Genomic DNA, 12,458 nt, shown 5'->3' with positions numbered 1-12,458 from the left:
TAGAGACAATGATTTTGCTCTATTGGAGTATTTTCTGGTCTACTCCCCATCATACATGTCTCCATTCCTACAACTTCAATTCCAAGGAAGTATCTTAGATGGCCTAAATCTTTGATCTCAAATTCAGATGCCAAGAACTCTTTCAATTTTTGTATCTCTTCTAGATCATTACATGTAATTACCATATCATCCACATAGACTATTGAGTGTTATAAGCCTGTTACCTGTTTTCTTATGAGCAAGGTACAATCTACACCACTTTGAGTGTATCCCACTTTCTTCACGGCCCCACAGAGCCTTTCAAACCAAACTTGAGGAGATTGCTTAAGTCCATATAATACTTTCCCTTTCAGTAGATCTACTAGTTCCCAAGTCTTTGCTTTCATCAAGGCCTTCATTTCTTCATTCATAGCCTCTTTCCACCTTGGGTCAGACACAGCCTCAGAGTACCTAGTAGGAACATGCATAGAAGAGAGAGCAGACATAAAAGAACAATAACTAGGGGACAAGTGTGAGTAAGACACAAAATCCGCAATAGGGTATCTGATAGTACAAGAACAAGTAGATTTACGAAGTGCAATTGGAAGATCCAAGTTAGAGGAATTGATAGGATTACCTTAAGTTACTGAGACAGGTTGATCCGAGTCCAATTGGTTGTTGTCATGAGTTGGAGGGCTCTTCTTCCTTCTATTGTAGGTAAACCTGATATCTTTCTGCTGCCTGTTGGAGTCTTTAGTAACATTTTCCACACCACTAGTAGTAGCTGGGCCAATGGGAGCCTCACTAGACTCACCTGGGATACCACAACTAGGAGGATCAAGAGGAGAAGATGGAAGATCCGAGGCAGAGAGGGGCACAAAGAAATGGGGAATAGAAGAATCAACCAGAGGGTCCTCTTCCATCCTACTAGTCTCCCCCTGAAGAGGATCCGAGGAAGATTGAAAGTAGGATTGAGACTCAAAAAACACCACATCTTTTGTGACATATCTTTTCTTGGTGACTGGATCATAACACTTGTATCCCTTCCAAGTAGGAGAATAACCCAAGAATTCCCTTTGTAGCTCAAGGATCCAGTTTTGTCTTCTTTGGATCCTTGACATGTATGAAACATACACACCCAAAGACCCTCGGTGGAAGAGAAAAAACAGGGAGAAGATGGCAAAGAACCGAAAATGGAGTCTTCATTCCCAAGACCTTAGATGGCATTCGGTTTATCAGATATGATTCAGTGAGGATTGCCTGAGACCAATAGCCTTTTGGAACCTTGTGCTGAAATAATAAAGCTCGTGCAATCTCCAATAAGTGTCTATTCTTGCGCTCAGCAACCCCATTCTGTTGGGGGGTACTAGCACAAGATGATTGGTGAATCATTCCCGCATCCTCCATAAACAAGTTTAAGGATCTTTCGAAATATTCAGCAGCATTATCTGACCTAAATTGCTTGATTTTCTTGCCAAATTGTGTTTCAATCATTTTGCAAAATGCCATGGTTACCCGCGACACTTCATCCCGTGTCTTTAATAAGTAGATCCATGTGCATCAAGAATAGTGGTCAATAAAACTGATAAAGTATCGATAGCCATCCACAGAACCAATGGGAGAAGGACCCCAAACATCAGAATGCACTAAGTCAAAAGGTGCTTGAATTTCATTACTAGAAGTTGAGTACACAATTCTACACTGTTTTGATAATTGACAGACTTCACAGACTAACTTTTGACTTGACACACCTTGAAACAATTCTGGAAACAACATTTCCAATGACGAGAACTATAAATGACCTAGTCTAGCATGCCACAGGTGCAGCTTAGATAATGACTCCACATTAGATTGACCACTAGTAGTAGATGTTTGAAGGGCTGAACTGATGTCTGCATCCAGGTAGTAGAGGCCTCCACGCTCATGACCGCTCCCAATCGTTCTCTTTGTCAAATTGTCATGAAAAACACAATGGGTAGGAAAAAAGGTTATGCTACAATTCAAGTTCCTGGTAAGTTTTGAAACAGATAAAAGATTTGAAGAGAGATTGGGAACATGTAAGACAAATTTGAGGGAGATGTCCTTGCTTAGGTCAACCACTCATTTCCCAGATATGGTAGAGAGGGAACCATCAGCAACCCCCATAGGAAGAGAATAAGGAAGACATGTGAGTCATGTGGTCAGTTGCACCAGAATCAATAATCCAGGAGGCTGGATCAATGGAACTAGTTTCGCTAAAGGTTGAAACAATACCTAATCTGGCAAGGGAGGTGGAAGCAAGAGAATTTGTCCTTAGGCAGGCCAGTGCCCGGCTAAGTACCTCTTCCTCATCAGCTGTGAAATCCATAGGCCCATGTCCTTGGGAACTAGTAGTCTGTCCCGAAGAAGAGGAAGCAACTGTGGATGAGTGTTTGGAACCTCCATCGCTGTGACTTTCTGCTAGGTTCCCACTTGCCGAATGGCCCTTCTGGTGCTTCTTCTCTTTCTTCAATGCTGCTGGTTTCAAATGAGGGTAGAGAACCCAACAGTTCTCTTTCACATGTTTTTCTCCCCCACAGTGAGTACACCTCAGGTGTCTCTTGTCAGAGAACATGTTCCCCCTTTGGCTTGTAGAATTGAGAGCTGATTGTTCTATAGACTGCTCTACTGGTTTAGTCTGGGCATCAACTTGCATCTCCTTTCTTCTCACCTCTTCATTTCTCACAAGATAGTAGACATGATGTAGATCAAGCCTCTCTTCTCTTCCCAGAATTTGGGACCTTATGTTCTCATATACCGGATCTAGGCCAGCCAAAAATTTGAATGCTCTACCCTCTTCAACTTGTTTGTCGTGTTTCTCCTTATCTCTGACATTCTCCCAGTCTATGATGAGGTGGTGATCCAGCTCTTCCCACAATCCTTCTAATGTAGCAAAGTATGTAGCATCACTCATGTCTCCCTGCTTCAGGGCAGCAATATCTTGATTCAGTCTATAGATTCGGGCATTATTCTTTTTCTGCCCATAGGTCTTAGACACCTTCTCCCATATCTTGGCAGCTGTGGAGAAGTGTTGAATCGTCCTAGCTACCCTGGGAGTCATTGAAGCAAGCAGCCAGGACATGATTGTAGCATTCTCTCTTCTCCAAACAGCATATTCAGAACTCCCTATTTCGTGTTCTTTCTTCTGCCCGTCCAAATAGCCTGTAAGATCCCAGGATGTGATAAAGAGCATGGCCGAAACAGACCATTCCCTAAAGTTGTACTCATCAAGTAACACACTTGTTATCTGTAGGCTGTGAAAATTAGGGTTCTCCATATTAGAAGAAACTTCCCCAGATATGGAAGACATCTTCTCCGACTTGCAAGAGTACCAAAACTGTCACACAGGCTATGTGAAACCTCTTCAGACTTCCGGACCTTGCAGCACTGTAATCTCAGACCGGAGGATCTGTTTTAGGGCTGTAATACCCTTCCCACTTTGCTGTACTGCTCCACTCACTGCAGTCGCAAGCTGCTACTTACAGTTGAAGTGCCGAGCCAAAAAAAACTGTTCTGTGTTTGGCCACTGTTGCCGCAACCCTGACCTAGCTGTTGTGGCTTCTACCACACACCAACCACTGCTATTGCAGGTTAACCTTCACCCACGAACTGCTCTAGGACTGCTGAAATCAGTCCTCTCTTCTAGATCTGTTTTACACAGATCTCACTTAGCCGAATGGCTACACCTTGCTCTATGTATCTCTTAGGGCATCAGTTACTGGGACTAACTCCCCTTGGGCCCTACAACCAAGGGAAACCCTAGGTATAGGTTCTGCTGTGTTCTACGACCAGACCTAGGGTTTCTTTGCAGTACCAAGATAGAGAGAGAAGTGCGAGACAGCAGCTGTAACCAGGCGAGAGAGGTGTTCTACGACTAGACGTAGTGCTCTGATACCATGTTTGCCGAACTGAACCTGTTGAGAGAGCTGAGAAGAAGAAGAAGAGGAAGAAGAGGAAGAAGAGGAAGAAGAAGAAGAGGAAGAAGAGGAAGAAGAAGAGAGAAGAGTCTGATGTGTTCGAATGGACCAGGATGCCCCTGATTAGTGATGGGACACCCAGTCTAATAAAACACAAGATACAATTAGGCCCATTAACTAGAGACTCTAATACCCAGCCCAGACAAGAGAATAACAACATATCATCCGAACCAACATATGCGAACCAAGGAGGAAGTACCAAAAATTATCCAAGATTTTCAGCGGATGGTCTTCACTCAATTTCAGACCGAAATCCAAATTTTTCAGTCAGACAATGCAAAAGAGTTTTTCCATAGTGATCTCACAGAGTTCTTTGCTTCGGGTGGTTCACTTCACCATAGCTCTTGTGCCCAAACACCACAACAAAATGGTGTGGCTGAATGGAAGAACCGACATCTCCTTGAAGTGGCTCGGGGTTTACTACTCCATATGAATGCCCCCAAACGTTTTTGGCTTGAGGTTGTTCTTTGTTCTACCTACCTCATTAACCGTATGCCCTCTCGTTGGTTAGAGTACAAAGCCCCACATCAGCTTCTCTTTCCTAAGGCCCCCCTTCTTCCCATTCCTCCTCGTGTATTTGGTTGTCGGTGCTTTGTCCAAAATCTGTCTCCCACCCATGGGAAATTGGATTCTCATACTATTCCTTGTATATTCCTTGGTTACTCCTTCACTCAAAAGGGATACCGTTGTTTTGATCATGTTTCTCGAAAATTCTAGGTCTCCATGGATGTTTCTTTCTTTGAGGATGAGCCTTTCTTTCCTGTTTCTCCTTAGGGGGAGTGTAGGCTTGAGGAGAAACTGGTTCAGCTCCCTTCTCTTCCTGATCCTCCGCCATTTTCGTGTCTTCTTTCGTCATCACAAAGGCCAACCAAATTCAAGAGCTGTGGAGAATCTAGAAGTTTTACCTCCAGTGCCATCAAACTCCTCAGGGGAGGATCATACCCACTCAGGTAACTTGGCGCCCAATGATGTTCCTGATTCTATTGAAATTGATACATCTGCTGCTAATGACCTTGACCTTCCTATTGCTCACAGGAAAGGTGTTAGATTGTGCACCACTAAACATCCCATTTCCAACTTTGTTTCCTATGAGAACATTTCACCCTCATTTCGTGCTTTCCTTACCTCTATTGGCAATGTCCCTATCCCCAAGAATGTGGCAGAAGCTCTTTCAGTACCTGAATGGACAAATGCCATGAAGAAAGAAATCAATGCCCTTCATAAAAATGGCACATGGGAACTTGTAGATCTTCCTAAGGGAAAGGATCCAGTTGGATGTAAATGGGTGTTCACTGTCAAGCATAGGGCTGATGGAACTGTGGAGAGGTATAAAGCTCGCTTAGTGGCAAAGGGGTTTACTCAAGTGTACGGAGTTGATTATGCAGAAACTTTTGCCCCTGTTGCTAAGATGAACTCCATTAGAGTTCTTTTCTCTCTTGCTGCTAATTTGAATTGGGATCTACATCAGCTTGACATCAAGAATGCGTTCTTGAATGGGGACCTTGAAGTGGAAGTTTACATGATTCAATCCCCTAGTTTTCTGGCTCAAGGCAATGAACAGAAAGTGTGCAAGTTGAAGAAGTCTTTATACGGGCTAAAACAATCACCAAGAGCTTGGTTCAGCAGATTCCATGTTGCGGTTCAGCAGAAAGGATACAAGCAATGTCAATCAGATCACACACTGTTTGTGAAAAGAGAAGGTAAAATGGTTGCTTTAATAGTATACGTGGATGACATAATTGTTACTGGTGACTGGAAGGATGAAATCCAGAGGTTGAAGGGTTTCCTTGCCACTCAGTTTGAAGTGAAGTATCTAGGACCTCCCAGATACTTCCTTGGAATTGAAGTTGCCCGATCAAAAAGGGGTATCTTCATTTCCCAAAGGAAATATGTCCTAGATTTACTTCAGGACACTGGAAAGATGGGAGTGAAGCCAGTTGACTCTCTCATTGACCCCAACCATAAATTAGGTGACAGCCAAGGTGAACCTCTCAAAGATGTGAAACAGTTCCAGAGGCTTGTAGGGAGATTGTTATATCTTTCTATGACTCGTCCAGACATTGCTTATGTTGTTGGTGTCCTCAGTCAGTTCATGTATGCACCTAGGTCCACTCACCTTGAAGCAGCAGAAAGAACCCTCCGATATCTAAAAAAGTTTCCTGGTGCTGGCTTGTTATTTCAAAGGCACGGGCATTTGAAAGTTGAAGTTTATACAAATGCAGATTGGGCTGGATCTCAAAGTGACAGAAAGTCTACTAGTCGCTACTGCACCTTTATAGGAGGGAACCTTGTTACATGGAGGAGTAAAAAGCAAAATGTAGTGGCTAGATCCAGTGCTGAAGCTGAATATCGTGCAATGGCTCACGAAGTAGTTGAAGGTATGTGGATAAAGAATCTGTTGAGTGAGTTGGGTTTCCCAGTGGACAAGCCTATGACTCTATTCTGTGATAACAAAGCAGCTATAACATTGCCGCTAACCCAATGCTACATGCTAGAACAAATCACATCGAAGTTGACAAGCATTTTATCAGAGAGAAGGTCATCACAGGCGAAGTATGTACTCCCTATGTCAGCTCTGAGAACCAACTTGCAGACATCTTTACAAAAGGGCTTCACCATTCCAGACATCATGATCTTTGTGACAAGTTGGTCATGATTGATATCTATGCTCCAACTTGAGGGGGAGTGTTGACAGATGTTGTTGTATACATGTTTAGTACCGCAAGGGTACTTTTGTAATTTCCTCATATTTTATGTTGTACGACCAGCCTAGTATAAATAATAACACACTACACTCGCCTACTGTATTCTGTGGGCTTTCAGTCCTCTCGCCTCTCTTCTCTTCTCTCTTCTCTTTCTCTTCCTCTTCTCTTCTCTTGCTCAACAGATCCATTAATCAAATGAAAATCAAAGAACCAGAAATTTGGTCTATATAAACTTACTTGAAGTCAAACCAGAACTCAGATGCTTGAAAACTAGGGTTTTACTCCGTTCAGCTGTAGGGGAGGAAGAGAGAAGATGTAGCCGCTCCTCCAGAGCTTCCCAATCTCTTATAAACCTGAGTCGCCCTCCTTTAGGAGTCAAAAGACACCTCCCAAGCACAGAGTGCCACACCCAAAGCTTCACCTTTACCTGTACCTTCGAAAATCTCTAGTCGGCTAGGGTTTTGGGTAGCAACAAAACAGCACCACTTCTTGGCAATATCCAGCCAGATTTAAACTCTCCAAATCCTCTACCAACTAGGCCAGAGATCCTTTGAGCTATAGAGGACTTATCTCTCCATACACTTTCGTAATCGAAGGGTGTACGGAAAAAGAGGAAGAAGAAAAGAAGGAAGAAAGAAACCTGCTTTGATATCAAGATGTAAACCAGTCCTCAAAAATAGGTGTAAACTTGAAAAATTAGAGAGAAAAAGGAGGAAGAAAAGTAAGAGCAGCAGTACAAGAGAAGAAGATGGAGAAAAGAAGAGGAAGAAGAAGAAAGGTTCGAATAATCCTTCCCATTAAGAGAGGCCCATTAGCTAAAAATTAATGTTAAAATAATTACAAGTATGCCCTTAAGTGGGTGACCAGCTAGGCAGTAACATAAAGAGATCTAACAAAAAGAAATAACAGGCCCATTAAGAGAGGCCCATTAGCTAACAGGGAAATAGAAAAAAATATTACAAGAGAAGATACTAGGACCCATTCGGCCCAGTCTCTTTACAGGAAGGAATGTTATTCTATAGTTTAAATTTTTGGTAAGTTTAGAAACAGATAAGAGGTTGGAAGCAAGACTGGGAACATGCAGAACTGATTTAAGAGAGAGATCCTTGCTTAGGTTAACCTCCCCTTTCCCAAAGATGGTGGAGAGGGAACCATCAGCAACTCATATTATCTTGGCCATCAAATGATAAGAAGAAAATAAAGAAGACATGTGCGTCACATGATTAGTAGCAGTAGAATCAATAGTCTAAGAATTAGACACTAAAGGATCAGTCACACTGTGAGCAGAGACAATACCTGATTTGGCAAGAGAGGTGGATGCAAGGGAATTATTTCTTAGCCGATCCATGGTTCAGCTAAGGATTTCTACCTCATCAGCTATGAAATCAAAGTACAACCCTGATGTATGTGAATTAGTAGTCTGTCCCATTTGAATTGGTGCAACTATAGGTGTGTTCTTCGGGCTTCACCACTGTTACTTGTGACAACATTTCCACTTGCTATTTGACCCTTCTGAGGCTTCTTGTCTTTCCTTAATGCAGCTGGTTTCAGGTGAGGATAAAGAATCCAGCAAGTCTTTTTCAAATGTCTATCTCTTGCACAATGAGAGCACTGAGATGCCTCTTGACTGAATGTTTTCCCCCATTTTGGGTTGAAGAAATCAAGGCTGAATGCTCAGCAGGCTGCACTTGGATGTTTACTTGCATCTTTTTCCTTCTAACCTCTTCATTCCTTAAAATATAGTAAACATGATGTAAATCTGGAAGTTCATCCCTTCCCAAAATTTGGGATCTTATGCTTTCATACATCGGGTCTAGGCAGCCAAGAACTTAAAAGCTCTGCCTTCTTCAACCAGGACATAACAGTAGCATTCTCCTTGTGCCAGGTTGAGTAATCAGCATCATTCTCTTTAGGTTCTTTCTTCTGTCCATCTATATAACGCATAAGTTCCCAGGAAGTTGTATTCATCTAACAACACACTAGTGATCTGCAGGCTATGCAGATTTCGGTTTTCCAGGTTTGAAGACCTCCCACCAGTTCTATTATCCTTAGAGGACACTTCTCCCGGTATTGAAGACATATTCTACCTCTGACAGCAACCTACAGCTGTAATCTCAACGAGAGGGACAAGATTTCAGACTTACCAGAGCTGTTACTAGGATGAGATTAACTTCCTGTAGTTCCTGAGACCTCTGAACTCAAATATCAGATAAAAAACTTCTGCAAATAGACTGAAAAACACTCTCTGTAACCAGTTCTGGGTTGAGAGCAGCTTCTATGGCCAAAAACACCACTTCTGAAAGTCAAACCTGGGATGTGACCATCCCTGCTATCTGTTCTAACTCCCAGACAGCAACTAGGACTGTCCACTCAGTCCTTCTTCCTAGATCTGTTCTACACAGATCTCTCTAGTAGCTGAATGGCTACTAACTGCTGCAGAACCACTAGTAGGGCATAAACAGCTGGAAAAACCTCTCCTTGGTCCCTAAACCCAAAGAAAATCCCTAGACACAGACCTTTCTGTAGTCTACGATCAGTCCTAGGGCTTCATCACAGTAGCAGTGATAAAAGAAGGAAAAAATAGAAGAGAGAAGGAAAAGGAAAGAAACTAGATGAAATCGGTCAGGCCGATTGGTGCTCTGATACCATGTTCACTGAAGTACAGAAGTAGAAGAAGAAGAGAAGCGAAGAAGCTTGTGAATGGGTGGCAATGTGTTCTCAGCCGGTCCTAGAAGCTATTACATATATTAACAATAAGATATTATAGGAATAGACTAGAATGCCCCTGATAGTGATGGGACACCTAGACATAATATAATAAAACAGGTTTAGGCCCAAAACACACAATAGAACTGGAACATAAAAGATAAATAAGCCCACCAACACTTAACCACTCGATCCAACAAGTAGCAGCCGCCCAAGGGAGAGGATCAAAGGTCAAAACCCCTTCAAATCTTCACCAAAGCAAGAGATATTTGTACAAGAGAGATCAGATCTAGGTGACACCAGATCTGAAGTTTGGCCTTGATATGAGGTCTCCCAAGAGAGAGCTTATGAAATCTCTCTTGCTGATTGTGCAACTCTGTCTGAACAGCAGGTAGGTTGATCAAAACAACCCTACACAATTCCACCAGTTGAAGAGTGCAGTAGATCTCAGTACAGAGATGAGATTACTGCCCATAAAGAGTAACAAAGAAGCAAGAAGATGATCAAAGAGCAACCTGCTTTGATACCATGTTAGTTCCAGTTGAAGAGAAGAAGAAACAAGAGAGTCACACGAATTGGTGGGTGTGTTCTATGTTTGACACGCCTAGAGAGAATTATCTTTATTTTAATATGTGGATGGACAGTTCTTTCCTTACAATATCAGGTCATATCCTCTCTAATATACAATTAAATTGTTCCTTTCATACAGCAAGTATAATAAGCTATTATATTTTTTTATGTTTACTGCAATCTCCTTTTATTTTCTGATACATCAATTGATAAAATATGTTTATTTGCAGGTCATTCATTTTCAACCACACACATTATTTATCAATAGGACCAATCAGAGTCTATCTTTACAGCAATGTGAGACCCAGTCAATACAGTATGTTCATCCGACTGATCCTCCAATGCCATTTCAATGGAAATCTACCGCCAAAGATGAAATGTTAACGGTTAGTGCAAGTTACCCTTGCATTCAGTCAGGCTGGGTTCTTATGTTCCCTAAGTTGCATGGTTGCAAAGAAACGATATGAAAAAAAAAATTGAGAAAGAATAAATAAATAAATTAGGAAAAATGGATTTCCTTACTAAAACAAAAGTTGAGTAGCTTCGCTTTTTATTTTTGGATAAAAAAGTTGAGTAGCTTTATAGGAACCAAACAATTTCCTTGGAAAGTATTCCCCACAACAAAAACAAATAACATCATTTTAGTGTACACAAAATTGAGGTGTCTTGTGATTTAAAATCTTAAACTTCATCTCCATAACTTATTTCTAGAGGAACCAAAGAATTTCCTCCAAAAATGTTTCACTTATTTTTTGAGGAATCAAACAAAGCATAAATGTTAACAAATCACCATTTGAACTGTGGCCAAGGTTCAAACTTTCGCAATGTATCAGCCCGTATTCGGCCAATATGTATTATTCTATTAAAGACCCGATACACGGAGCGTATAAAAGCCAGTCATTCCATTTCTTTTCACCTGTATTGGGCCAATATGGGAGCGTTTCGGCCTGTTTCGGGCCTATATCGATTGATACGTACCTGATACGAGTCGATAATCTAATGCATCAGCTAATACATTACAAATTAATTACTCTCCCTCTCTTTAATTACTTTAATTACTCTCTCATTAATTTTTATTTTATTGCTAATCGTTCTAGTTAATTTCTCTCCCTCTCTCACATTAATTAGTATAATTACATCATAGCTTTCAAGGTAAGGCGAGACTAGGCGACAAGGGGGCACTTCGTCGCCTAGTAGCAATGGATTATTTTATGTAAAAACATATATTGTAAGGTAGTAGGTTCCATAACTATCTTTCCTTAAGAATTATACATAATTTTCATAAGAGAAGTATAAATTTCATGTTTAGGCCTAGAAAACCAATGTTTTATGAGAAGAAAAAAGAAGAAAGGAAAGAAAATTCAGAAAAAAACAAGGGCTGAACCCCAACTTTTGTTATAGGAAAAGAAGAAAAGAAAAGGCGGAATAAGAAGAAGAAGAAGAAGAAGAAGAAGAAGAAGAAGATGTGGAAGAAGAAAATGTGTTGATTAGAAAAATTTTAAGTTCTTCCCTTGCTTATTGGTCCAAGATTTGAAATCTTTGAGGGTTTAATCAAGGATCAAAATTTTGATATGATATGCCCTGTATCGGGCGTATTATATTGTATCTTTGGGGTCCTGGTACACCTATTTATAGGTGTTTTCGGGATCCCTTTTTTTAAATAATACATATATATATGTAATTTATTTAAAACGAAATTGAAAACAAAAAAATAAAATAAAAAGGGAGAGTATCATTATAAGTACCGATACATATCTGTCGATACACAATGTATTGATACTTTGTGTTGATTAAACCTTAACAAATAACAAAATAACAAAAAAAATTAGTATAACACATAAAATGAATATTCTAGTTTGATAATATCTATTTTATAAGTATAATGTCAAAAAATAAAAAAATAATATAAGCATTTTATAACACATTACACAAAACTGCTTGGCAACTAGGCGTCGCCTTGTCAAGGGCACCTCATCACCTACGCGTCGCCTTGACAACTATGAATTACATTATTTACTCCCACCTCTCTCTCTCTTTAATCTTTAAGGCAAGTTTGAATTTGAATTTCAAAATTGGCATGCCATTCTAACGCCTAATGCACATAATTTTGGGTGTTAAAGCTAAAGTAGTCTATAAGAAGATTTAAATCTTGGTCATACATTTACAATGATCATGAATCCACCACTACGCTCAAATCCATTTTGTTGTTCAAATGGATTTTATCCATTTTCACACTTATACAAACCTTTTCCTTTTAGTGGATGTTTATTGGGGTGATTATTGGTCAAGTCAGGCCTAAGTCTTTTATGTATAAAATATTATATACAATATTTATATTAAATAACGTAAATTATGCATATAAATTTTTTTTATGCATTATGTATTTATAATTTTATATAATATAAAATGTTATATATAATATATATTCTAAGTGTCATATTATAATATTTATATAGAAAATAATATATTTAAATATATGGATTGGGCCAAGCTTGAACACGAA

At 40.2% G+C, this 12,458-nt stretch overlaps 1 protein-coding gene across 3 annotated transcripts in view; it reads left to right on the top strand.

Moving 5' to 3' along the window:
* The window catches only part of LOC148871496 (uncharacterized), a 181,046-nt gene that overhangs the window by 154,735 nt on the left and 13,853 nt on the right, over positions 1-12,458 (top strand). For all 3 annotated transcript variants that reach the window (XR_016106452.1, XM_088967218.1, XM_088967219.1), the window contains exon 53: positions 10,186-10,341. Coding sequence is in view for 2 of the 3 variants with exons in the window: in XM_088967218.1 (XP_088823344.1) it covers positions 10,186-10,341 (156 nt within the window). In the remaining variant the exon portion in view is untranslated. The remainder of the gene's footprint in view (positions 1-10,185; positions 10,342-12,458) is intronic.

The sequence above is a fragment of the Nelumbo lutea genome, chromosome 2 (genome assembly GCF_056320005.1).
Source record: "Nelumbo lutea isolate HS-2025 chromosome 2, American lotus-T2T, whole genome shotgun sequence".
In the NCBI taxonomy this organism is placed as follows: Eukaryota; Viridiplantae; Streptophyta; class Magnoliopsida; order Proteales; family Nelumbonaceae; genus Nelumbo; species Nelumbo lutea.
This window is presented reverse-complemented; position numbering and strand designations above follow the sequence as displayed.